Below are 12,156 nucleotides of genomic sequence, written 5' to 3' on the forward strand. Positions count from 1 at the left end.
GGCTACTTTTGATCCTCTCTGGAAAATGGTCCGATGCGCTGTCACTGCATGGCTAATCGTCTGGAGGCGTCACCCTTGCCAATGGCTGCATCCTATCCTCTTGTGAAAATGGTCCAAATGCTCTGTCACAGAACGGCTAATCATCTGAGGTTCTCGATCATACTGGAATAGGATTCACCCTCCTTTTGCGTCTGTCACTACGCCCAGTACTCGTGAGTTTGAAGCTCGTCACAGTCATTCAATCCCTGAATCCTACTCGGAATACCACAGACAAGGTTTAGACTTTTTGGATTCTCATGAATGCCGCCATCAATCTAGCTTACACCACGAAGATTCTGATTAAGAGATCTAAGAGATACTCATTCAATCTAAGGTAGAACGGAAATGGTTGTCAGGCACGCGTTCATAAGGAATGATGATGATTGTCACGTTCATCACATTCAGGTTGAAGTGCAAATGAATATCTTAGAAGCGGAATAAGTTGAATTGAATAGAAAAACAGTAGTACTTTGCATTAATCTTTGAGGAACAGCAGAGCTCCACACCTTAATCTTTGGAGTGTAGAAACTCTACCGTTGAAAATACATAAGTGAAAGGTCCAGGCATGGCCGAATGGCCAGCCCCCAAACATGATCAATAGGATCAAAATATAATCCAAAGATGTCTAATACAGTAGTAAAAAGTCCTATTTATACTAAACTAGTTACTAGGGTTTACAGAAGTAAATAATTGATGCATAAATCCACTTCCGGGGCCCACTTGGTGTGTACTTGGGTTGAGCTTGAATGTTACATGTGCAGAGGCTCTTTCTGGAGTTGAACACCAGGTTGTAACGTATTTCTGGCGTTCAACTCTGGTTTGTGACGTGTTTCTGGCGTTTAACTCCAGACAGCAGCGTAGAACTGGCGTTCAACACCCTTTTACGTCATCTAAACTCGGCCAAAGTATGGACTATTATACAATTGCTGGAAAGCCCTGGATGTCTAATTTCCAACGCAATTGGAAGCGCGCCATTTTGAGTTCTGTAGCTCCAGAAAATCCACTTTGAGTGCAGGGAGGTCAGAATCCAACAGCATCAGCAGTCCTTCTTCAACCTCTGAATCTGATTTTTGCTCAAATCCCTCAATTTCAACCAGAAAATACCTGAAATCACAGAAAAACACACAAACTCATAGTAAAGTCCAGAAATGTGAATTTAACATAAAAACTAATAAAAACATCCCTAAAAGTAACCAGATTCTACTAAAAACATACTAAAAACAGTGCCAAAAAGCGTATAAATTATCCACTCATCACTAGCCTAAGCTAATCAAAGATCCAAATTAAGTGATATTTATTATTTTTCACTTAGGCTTGTAATGTGCTACAATTAAGAACGAATGGGTTAAGCATAGGCTCAACATTGGTTAACAATGGAAGATAAAAGGTAGGCTATTTGGACAAGTGAGCTATTTGAACAATGGCCTCAATCATATAAATGCATGTATACACAAAGTAATGGACATAAAGAATCAAAAAAATCAAAGATTACAATCATAGGAAGAGAATAATGCACACAAGAATGAAAGTAAGTGGTTATGTATAATGTAACCAAACAATTAGGCTTAAATCTCACATGCTTGTGTTCTTAGCTCAAAGCATGATCCACAAAATATATAATTCAAGCAAATTCTAAAAAAAAATTTTTTCAATAAAATGGGGTACCCTATAGATAAAATCATTGGAAAATATCATGATTTTGACTAAGTTTAATATATACATATGCAAAATGAGAAAGTGCAACTAAAAATCCTAAAATGAAATGCAAGAGTGTTGGGATTAGAAACCTGTTACCCAAAAATGCCGAGCGGTTGGACGACCTCCCCACACTTAAAAATTTGCACCGTCCTCGGTGCATCCAAAGATGAGCAACGGGGGTACGGCGACTTTCCTAGTTGCTACCTTCAGCTGGTAGGTTAACCGATGCTGCGTGTTCTTCTTCCGCTTCCATTTTTGCTTATGATGACTCATCCTGAACATAGAAAACAGGAGATAATAAGACAAGTAAATGCACAAGCAAGGAAGCATGGATTGTTGGAATGAGGTAAATCACTAGAATTGAGTGAGTGAATTAGTGTGACATTAATGAAAAATAAGTGTGTGGGTCCTAACTTGCATGCGGTTTAGAACTCACACTCTAGTATTTAGAAACCATGTCACAATTATACAAAAGAAGACACACATTTCACTCATTCTAGTGTGCTTGAAATACTTCAAAAGACGTGTAGGTTAAGTCAACCACACAAGTAGTGAAGAGGCATGAAAGCATTCAAGCAATTAATCAAGCAATTGTGAAATTGGATAATGCATGGACATTGATTGATGTGTAGGTAGACTTAGTGAACAAAATGGTATATGAAACTCACACAATAATTAATGACACATATTGAAGTTTTTGCAACACCTAAGTGACATAGAGGTGAAACACATGGATACTATGGAACTTAGGAAAAAGAAGATAGAAGTGGAAATCATTCACATAGCAAGCATGGCCCATAAAGCTTTACAAAGCTAAAAAATATGTCACTAGGTAAGCTTTGATCCAATTTCACAATTTTACAATCTCAATGCATGAAATAAGTGATGTGAATAAGGGTAAACCATAAACAAGCATCACCTAAAAAAAATTGCAATGATACTATACAATTGCCTAACAATAGATGATGAATGCATGGTGGCCAAAACATGCAATTCAAAGAGTTAAGATGCATGAAGGCAATGTAACATGTACTTGGTATTCAAAAGCATTAGACATGAAAAGTTCCGAACCAAGTAACCAAATATAACCTCAACAAAGAATCCAACAATGACAATTAACATCAATGATGTTAAACTAACATCCTATTAGTAATAAGTAGCAGTAAACAGTAAATAAGATTAGTAATCCAACACTTTTAAAGAAAAATAGAAAACAAAATAAAAATGTGCTAATTAAACAATTAACTAACTAACTAAAAGAAGTGGTTATGGATGGTGTTTGGTAGTGTTGGGTGATGATTGAGGGGTGGAAAAAGAAGAGAAGAAGAAAATAAATGGAAAGAAGAGAAGAAAAGAAGGTGGGTGAAACATGGCAATCCACGCATGTGTGTCATGTGTGCGTAAGCGTGGATTGATGAAATAGAAGCGACGCGTACGCGCGGCTGACGCGTATGCGTGCATGACAAAACAGAGAGTCGACGCGTATGCGCAAGGTACGCGTGCGTGTGCCCTGGGGCACAAAGTTGGCACACTTCAGGCACAACTCTCGGGTGAATGTTTGGGAGGTGGGAAAATTCAATCCACGTGTACGCATACATGACGCATACGCGTGGATGGTTGAAATTGCTTGATGCACACGTACGCGTGAGTGACGCGTACGCATGGGGTTGGTGCCTTGTTTTTCAAAATTTTTTTCTAAGTTTTTGCACCAAACCAAGCATTCCAAACCTCCAAACAACTACCAAAACACCAAAAAACTTATTTAACACACTAAACTACCAAACAAACTTAACAAATCAATCAAAACATGAAATTAACCTATTTTACCAATATGTACAAAAGAGAAAAAAATGAAAGGATATTACCTTGGTGGGGTGTCTCCCACCTAGCACTTTTGTTTATTGTCCTTAAGTTGGACTTATGGGGAGCTCCTCATCAAGGTGGCTTGTGCTTGAATCCATCCTTGAACATCCACCAATGCTTGGACTTCCATTGTGCTTCATCATTCAAAGTTAATAACTCCAAGCTTTGATGGAGTTCTTCACAAACCATGGGCTCCCAAAGTTGATTTTCTTTGTGTGATCTTGGATCCCACACCTTGTTTTCACACCCGTCCTTGAGTTGATCATGGTGGTTTCCTCCGGGTGGCAAGAGAGATGAATTCTCATGGAAGCACCAAACTATCCTCCTAGACCCATTCAATTGAGCACTACACCAATCCATGCTCCTCATTTTTAAGCTTCCAACCATAATGAGCCTAGACTTACAATGCCAACCACTAAACATCCTCCTCTTACGCTTAATTCCACAAAGTGCCCTAAGTTGGCCATCCGTCTCAAGCAAACCATATTCAAGTGGGATAATAAAGCTAAGAGTTAGAAGTTTTATCCACTCAAATGAAGGATTAGATGACAACCTAGGTGGAGGAGTTCCCAACGGTCTTGACAAAGCACGCTTTACTCCCGTCCATCCTCTTCTAGAGACATCCACCACTTGGCAAGGTTCTTCATGCTCTACCTCTTGCCAAGCTTCCTCAAGTTCACATTCTTCTTCACCAATGTCCTCTAGCTCTTCCCCATCACTAAAATCATACATAGGAGGTCGAGTGAAATCTACCTTATCATCGATTCCGAGCATAGTGGGGAAGGATTCTTCAAGCTCAAAAGGATCATATGTTGGTATGGAATCATCATAAATAGGAGGGCCTATTACTTGGGACACTTCTTCCAATTCTTCAATCACATTGTGCCTTGGAGGTTGTGCACTCTCCTCCTCAACATCAACTTCGAACTCTATGGAAGAAGGCTCTTCAATTTGTGCTTCCTCTATGTACTCAACATATCCTAAGGCTCCAACCACTACTTCCTCTTGTTCAATAATCTCTACCTCCTCCTCTTGTTGCATTTCTTGCTTTAAATCCTCTTCTTCACCTTGGAGCTTCAAGTTCACTCCCTCACTAAGCTCCTTGGTTACTTCTCCACATTCAACAATGGGAGTGCCTTGATTACATAGGCTTAGGCGGGATGAGACTAAGTTGCCAATGGCTTCTACCATGATAGCGATTTTCGCTCTTAACTCCGCAAACTTCTTTTCATCCTCCTCATGTCGCCTTAAGATATGAGATTTAAGATCCCTTAATTCTAGCATAAAGGCTTCATCGGAGGGTTGTGGTGGAAGAGAGGGTTCATTGTTTGAGGGAAAGGTATTATAGTCGGAAGGTGGTTCATATTGGTGAAATTCTTGAGGTGGTGTGTGTGGACTTTGTGGTTCTTGGGAGTATTGGTGTTGGAATGGTGGTGGCTCCAGATATGGTTCATATGGTGGTTGGTATGGTGTGTATGAGTTGGGATCATATGGAGGTGGATGGTGGTAGAAGGCTTGTGAGTATGGTTGTTGAGGGCTATGTTGAGGGAAAGGGTCATCACATACATTAGATTGGTATGCATTAGGATTAGGATTATACCCATAAGAGTCCGGAGGAGGTTGTTGCCAAGAAGATTGTCCATAAGCTTGGGGCTCCTCCCATCTTTGATTTCCAAATCCTTGATGCACATCCTCATTGAAGCTTCTATTTCCTACAGCATAGTTTGAACCAAACTCATAGCCAAAGTGATGAGAATTCATAGTGAGAGAGAAAACAAAAACAAATTCTAATAAGAAACAAAGAAAACCAAATTCTAAAACTAGCAAAAACTTACAAACAAACCAAAAATCAAGCTATTCACAATATATACAATAGCCAATAATATAGCACCATTGCAACTCTCTGGCAACGACGCCATTTTGATAATGAGTTTTTGCTCGATGGTCTAGATTTTCTTCCTAAAGAAAGGAATTAATTCGTTGTAAGCATAGCTCCAAACCAACAAACAACTCTCACATCAAATTAAGATATGGCTATGAAGTATTTAGACTCCGGGTCCTCTCACAAGGAATTGCAATGAAGTGTATGATTATTGGCTATGAAGGATGTAAGGGGGGGTTTTGGTTGATAAAGGGCGAGAAATTAAATATGCAAGAAAGGTAAATCAAGCAAACAATTAAAGGAAGCAAGTAAAGAAGAGAGACATTCATGGCAAGGGTTGAGATCATAGGCTTTCTATCCTAGTCATACAATGATTAATTCATCTTATTTAGTCAACTCCAACAAATGGAAGAAGGTATCATGTTATTTTCACATAGGGAGAATGTCAAACAAGACTAATCAATCATATCACAATAATAACAAGAATCTATCTCATTTCGTCATTACCAACATTGGAAGAAGGTGTAAGTTATCTTCCATGAGAGAAAGTCAAACAAGACTAGTTAATCTCAAATTAAACTTCCTAATTAACTCACTAATTGAATTAGCAAAAGATTAGAGTCATTGAAAATGATATTAACTAACAACTCTAGATCACCAACATAGGTTGGGTTTTCATGACTCAAGATTGCCTAATTACTCTTTCCAAGCCAAGAATGCTCAAAGTCTACTCTAAAGACCAACCAAGCATTTTGTCAAACACTTGGTGGATACAAATGGAAAGCATGGTGAAAGAGCAAGAATAATAAATCTATCAACTACCAATTGCAAGAAAAGTAAATCAACAATTCAAATTATCAACAAAAGGACATCAAACATTCAATTTCATTAAAAGTAAACAAAATCCAACATGAGCATTCATAAACATAAAAGAGACATAAAAGTAAAATTGACAAGAGAACTAAGAAGAATAGAGTAGTAGAACAAGAAATTGTAAAGGAAATAAGATGAGAAAATGGAATTAAGCCTAGATCTAAGATGGATTAACCTAACATAATTCTAGAGAGAAGAGTGAGCTTCTCTCTCTAGAAACTAACCTACATGATGCTATACTACCAAACAATTGCTCCCCCCTTGCCCAAGCTTGAATTCTGCAAGAAATAGCATTTGAAATGAGTTGGGTTGGGCTCAAAGTGCTTCAGAAATCTCCCCTAGCGTTTTGCCTTTAAGTGGGCCATGTGAGAGTATCGGCGCGTGCACGCCATGTGCGCGTGCGCGTCGATTGGCAAATTCTTCATCCGCGCGGATGCGTTATGTACACGTGCGCGTCTCTATGTGAAACCACTTTTGCGCGTGCGCGCCTTGTACGCGTGCGCGTCCATTGGTGCATTCCTAATCTTTGTTTCCTCATGCATTCTCCACTTTGCATGCTTTTCTCCTCATTTCTTCCATCCAATACTTGCCTTATGAACCTGAAATCACTCAACAAACACATCAAGGCATCGAATGAAATTTAAGTGAATGAAAATCACCAATTTAAGAGCCTAAAAAGCATGTTTTTACACTTAAGCCTAATTCATGGGAGAATTAAAAAACCATGCTATTTCATTGAATAAATGTGGGAAAAGGTGATAAAATCCCCCAAAATAAGCACAAGATAAATCATGAAATTGGGGTTTATCACTGGGCGTGCCACATGGAACAAACGCCATGAAATTGTATGGGCGTGGCACGCCAGGAGCCAGGCGTGGCATGCCAGTTACAAATTTCAGAGAAGTATCCTTGAAGCTTTAGTATCGGTGTGGCACACCAGGAGTCAGGCGTGGCACGCTAGGAGCCAGGCGTGGCACGCCAGTTATATTTTCCAGAAAGGGGTTCTCAAAGCTTTAACAAGGGCATGGCACGCTAGGAGCCAGGCGTGGCACGCCAGTTACATTTTCCAGCGAGAAAAGTTGAAGGCCACAAAGGGGGGTATGGCACGCGAGGCTGGGCGTGGCACACCAACCCCATCATACACAATGGGCGTGGCACGCCAGACTCTGGGCGTGCCACACCAGAAGGGGACACACACTAGGTGTGCCACTTGGTATCGAAGGCGTGGCACGCCAACTCTAACCCAACATTTGGGCGTGCCACTTGAGGACCTAGGCGTGGCACGCCAGGCTTGAAGGAGTCACATCAATATGGGCGTGCCACTTGAACACCAAGGCGTGGCATGCCAGTACAAGTTTCCAGAGGAGGAGGTGAAGGTTTGCACACTTGGGCGTGCCACTTGATATCGAAGGCGTGGCACACTAGCTATCATTCTTGACTTTGGCGTGCCACTTGAATCTCAGGCGTGGCATACAATGCTTAACCACTCACTGGGCGTGCCACTTGGTGTCAAAGGCATGGCACGCCAGCCTCATCAACCAAAGAAGAAGAAGACTGGGCGTGCCACTTGAACTTCAAGGCGTGGCACACCAAGACCAGAAGACCATGGGCGTGCCACTTGATTGCTCGGCGTGGCATGCCAACCACTAGAACTAGGAACCATGCATACAACACTTGGGTGTGGCACACCAGCATGAGGGCGTGGGACACACCAGTAATGTTTTCCAGAAAAGAAGATGAAGCATATATACAATGGGCGTGGCACGCCAGACCCTGTGCGTGCCACGCCAATTCAAACTACCAGAAGAAGGAAACGAAGCACACAATGGGCGTGGCACGTGATGCCAATGCATCATGGGTTATTTTCCTATGCTTTTTCACCTTTAATTTTCACTAATCATGCTTAATTATTGAGTATTTTTGTGCTTAAATCATGGATTACTTTCATCTCTTTGAGTTTATCTATTTTGCAGAAATTGATGAAAAAAGGAAGTAAAAAGCACAAAACAAGCATGAAGGAATAAAAGGGCATAAAAGAGAAGCAAAGAAGAATCAACGTTGGAGGGAACATTGGTGAACCAACGTTGCCACTCCAACGTGCTTGACATGGCATGGAAGAGAGAGCGACGTTTGAGCCAAAGTTGGCCCTCAAACGTTGCCTCAAACGTGCCAAGAAAAGGATGCAAAGTTGGAACCAAAGTTGGCCTCCAACTTTGCCTCAAACTTGCCAAGAAAAAGGTGCAACGTTGGAGCCAAAGTTGGAGGTCCAACGTTCCTGGCAATGTAGTCGATGGTTTTTAAGGTGCCATAGTTGGAGTCCAACTATACCTCCAACTATGCTCCTGACATCCTGACAGGGTCTTCTTCAAACAAGAATAACTTGAGCTACAGAGCTCCAAATGAGGTTATTCCAAAAGAATTGGAAAGTAGACATTCAAGACTTTCCAAGAATATATGGCACTACATGGTGGACACTTAACTTGAGGGAGAAAACTGCCCCGAAAAGTGCAAAGATGAATATAGTATAAACCTGTAGTAAGGCCAGCTGACCTCCTCACCTTTGATCGAGTATAACTCGAGCTGAAGAACTCCAAATGATGTGCTTCCAATGGCATTGGAACGTAGACATTCAAGACTTTCCAACAATATATAATAGTATGGGGTGAACAATAAGTTTGAGCTTCAGAATCGGACATTGTTTTCAATGCTGGTGCACCAACGTTTGGGGTCAAACGTTGGGTCCAACATTGGGTCCAACTTTGGGTCCAACTTTAAGTTAAATGTTGAAGTGAGCCTGGGAGCATCTCTCAATGTCTGTGACACCAAAAATGGCCTCAATGAATGCCAATACACCATTCATGCATGCATTCACCTCTAAAGCAAGCAAGCCCACAATTGTCACTTAATCCAAGGCACAAGAAGCATCTAGATTAGGAATTTTAATTCGTTTGTAATTTGTATTTTCATCTTTGTAAGCCTATATATAGGCATTAGCCGGATTGGAGGAATTATTTTGGATTGGGGGGGGGGAGTCCAGAATCACACACACATCCCCTAGCACACACCACTGGGAGTGGGTCTTCGGACCCCTCCCCGTACACTCACTACTAGAAAATAATATATTACAGACAAATTTTTCAGACAAAAATTTTTTGTCGAAAACACCGATGGATTTCAGACAGATTTTCTGTCTATAAAAAATTAATTTTTTTTTCAAAATTTTACCGACAGATTATAAAATTTGTCGGTAATTCTGTCTGTAAAATTGAGATTTTAATTTTAAACTTATCACGGAGGAAAAATCCGTCTGTAACCAATTATTAAACCTGTCCCAAATTCTAATTGCCTTAATTTAAATAAAATTTCCATATTCATTCGCACGAGCTTTCAATCTGGCCCTCCATTCACTCTTTCCATCGTAGTCGCAGAGCTTCTTTTGCCGTCCCATCGCCGCTCGCGTCGGACGACTCTCTTCGTCGCCCCTACCGTTGCACGAGCTCTCTCCGTCACTCCTTGCATCACACGAGCTCCCTCTGCCAGTGCCTCATCACGTATGCTCCCTTCATCGCCATCATCGCAGAGCTCTCTCCGTCGCTGCTCTCATCGACATCGTCGCACGAGCTCTGTCTGCTGCCTATCGTTGTGTCTGCTCCCTTTCATGAATTTCAAGTATACTCTGATTTTGTGATTATGTTGCGTAGGGCTCAGTTTTCTATCCTAATTTTAGTTTTATCCCAGTTTTATATGCTGTGCTTGCAAGAGTTGTCACAGAGAAGAAGATGTCATTAATCAAAACCTGGGAAGAAAGTGAGAAATCAAGAGCAGAGAACAAGACCTAAAGATATGTCATTCTTCATATTAACTAACAAGCTATTTATTACTGATTTCGATCAATTTGTTTCGCAGAACTCAGAAGAAGCTTTCATCCATTTTATCATGGAAAAACAGTAAAATAGCTTCCATGGAAGCTGGACTGAAAAAGATTCATGTAAGCATGTATTTCATTTCATTAGTTACTATAATACTGTATTCTAACTTTTATGAGCATTAGTTGCCACTTTTAACTTCTGTTTTTTGTGTTAAGAGTTATTGACAAGAAATGAGAATATAAAAATGATTTCTTTTACTCTATAAAAGAAGAGTGTAAAAAATTATCATTTATCAAAGATTATCTGAATTCTCTTTTGACTAAAACAAAGAACAAGTTGACTGGAACATTTCCCGGGGCACTGAAGAGCTTGGAGAGTATGACTTATTTGTAAGTGATAGCTAGAACTTATTTACAATTCTATTATGTAAGATTCAACTGAAGTTTATTAACAACTTGTCAAGTATTACATTTGAACTTTGCTTAATTAGTCCTTGTTTCATGAAATTGTGATCACTATCCATTAGAAACCTTTCTTCCAACAATCTTCAAGGGCCTATTCCAATCAGCTATCACGGATTGGTAATTTGGATACATTATAAGTATGAATCATTTAATGTATCTACTTACGTAAAATGTAAATATCTCTGGTTCATACTAATGATTTATTCTAGTAGAATTTGCTAATCTTAGAAGTGTTATGGACATCCAAGTTATTTGTCTTTTTTTTTCCTCATATGAAATTTGTTTTCTCCTTTGATTACTTCCTTTTTTCTATTTGCTAATTGGTTTTTGTCCTTCTATGTTGCAGTAATGTATCTTGAATCTTGTAGTAAGCCATCATCACTAAGTTGCATGCTTCTTTTGGCAACAGGTTAGTGCTATTTACTACTACTCTATATATGTCTCAATGCCATTATGTATGTCCATCAGAAGAAAGAACAAAACTTGAAGCTATACACATAGACAAAGACAATGCAATTTGGTTCTTGTAATCTCAACACCTTAAATTAGATGGATGATATTTAAGTTTTACAGTTTAGTTAAGTGAATTTAGATCGTTCGTATTTCATTTAAGTTTCACAGTTTAGTTTATGTCTACCTGGAGTACAGCTTCAAGTTTGTCCATACTGAATGCTGTGAGAAATAGTTCCGAGTTAAATGCCTGCAATGCCATAACTTGTTTTGATCTTATTCTTATGGCTTATAGTAATGAGTTAAAGAGAACTAATGAATGAACTTTGTAGTCTCCAGGTGTAGTGAGAGGTATAAAGAGATTGGCAAGGACAAGGTTCTAATTCTCATTTTTGTTAACGAAATAGACTACTGTGCCTGCTGCTACCCTCATCATGTCTCCATCTTCGAGGTTGAACCTATCCGTTTTGTCTTCTCTCACCAACCCAATCACCGCTCTCCCTATAATTAAAAATTCCACAATATAATTATGATTAAATTAAAGAAAGAAAGAAAGAAAGAAAAAGGTACCTTTGAGTACAAAGATAACGGCATCGGAATCAAAGTAAGTTGGAGAGGTGAAAGTGTGTCCCTTAGCTTCCATAGTGACCAAAATATAATTGCTAATGCTTTTGATGAGCTTGGATCTTCTACTGAACTTGTTCAGAACCCGAACTCTTCCGTCTTGTGTTTCCAGCCTGGTCCTAAAATCTTCATTATCAAACACATAAGGATTTTGATTCTCCATCGTGGTTCCCTCTTCTTCTTCTCGCTCTTTTTTCATTTGATGGTACCTCTCACAACTGCGAACGCATGCTCGCTTGTCACTCTTGGAATACTGTTGCTGCTGGCCACACTGGTGCATGCATGTTGTGAGCTCAGGGTCCTCTTCTTCCTGCTCCTCATCTCTGGATAGAGCAGCTAATAAGTTGGTGCATAGAGAGAGCAGAATAATGAAGAGAACAAGCTTTGTTTTCAT

General features: G+C 39.9%; 1 protein-coding gene across 1 annotated transcript; it reads right to left on the reverse strand.

Annotated features, from left to right (window-relative positions):
- Positions 1-11,448: 11,448 nt before the first annotated feature.
- Positions 11,449-12,156, reverse strand: LOC112735951 (sucrose-binding protein-like). Its single transcript, XM_025785360.3, has 2 exons — positions 11,709-12,156; positions 11,449-11,639 (listed from the first exon to the last, which is right to left on the reverse strand). The coding sequence occupies exons 1-2, from the start codon at positions 12,154-12,156 to the stop codon at positions 11,518-11,520; spliced, it is 570 nt and encodes a 189-aa protein (XP_025641145.1). The 3' UTR covers positions 11,449-11,517.

Source organism: Arachis hypogaea, chromosome 13 (assembly GCF_003086295.3).
Source record: "Arachis hypogaea cultivar Tifrunner chromosome 13, arahy.Tifrunner.gnm2.J5K5, whole genome shotgun sequence".
Classification (NCBI taxonomy): Eukaryota; Viridiplantae; Streptophyta; class Magnoliopsida; order Fabales; family Fabaceae; genus Arachis; species Arachis hypogaea.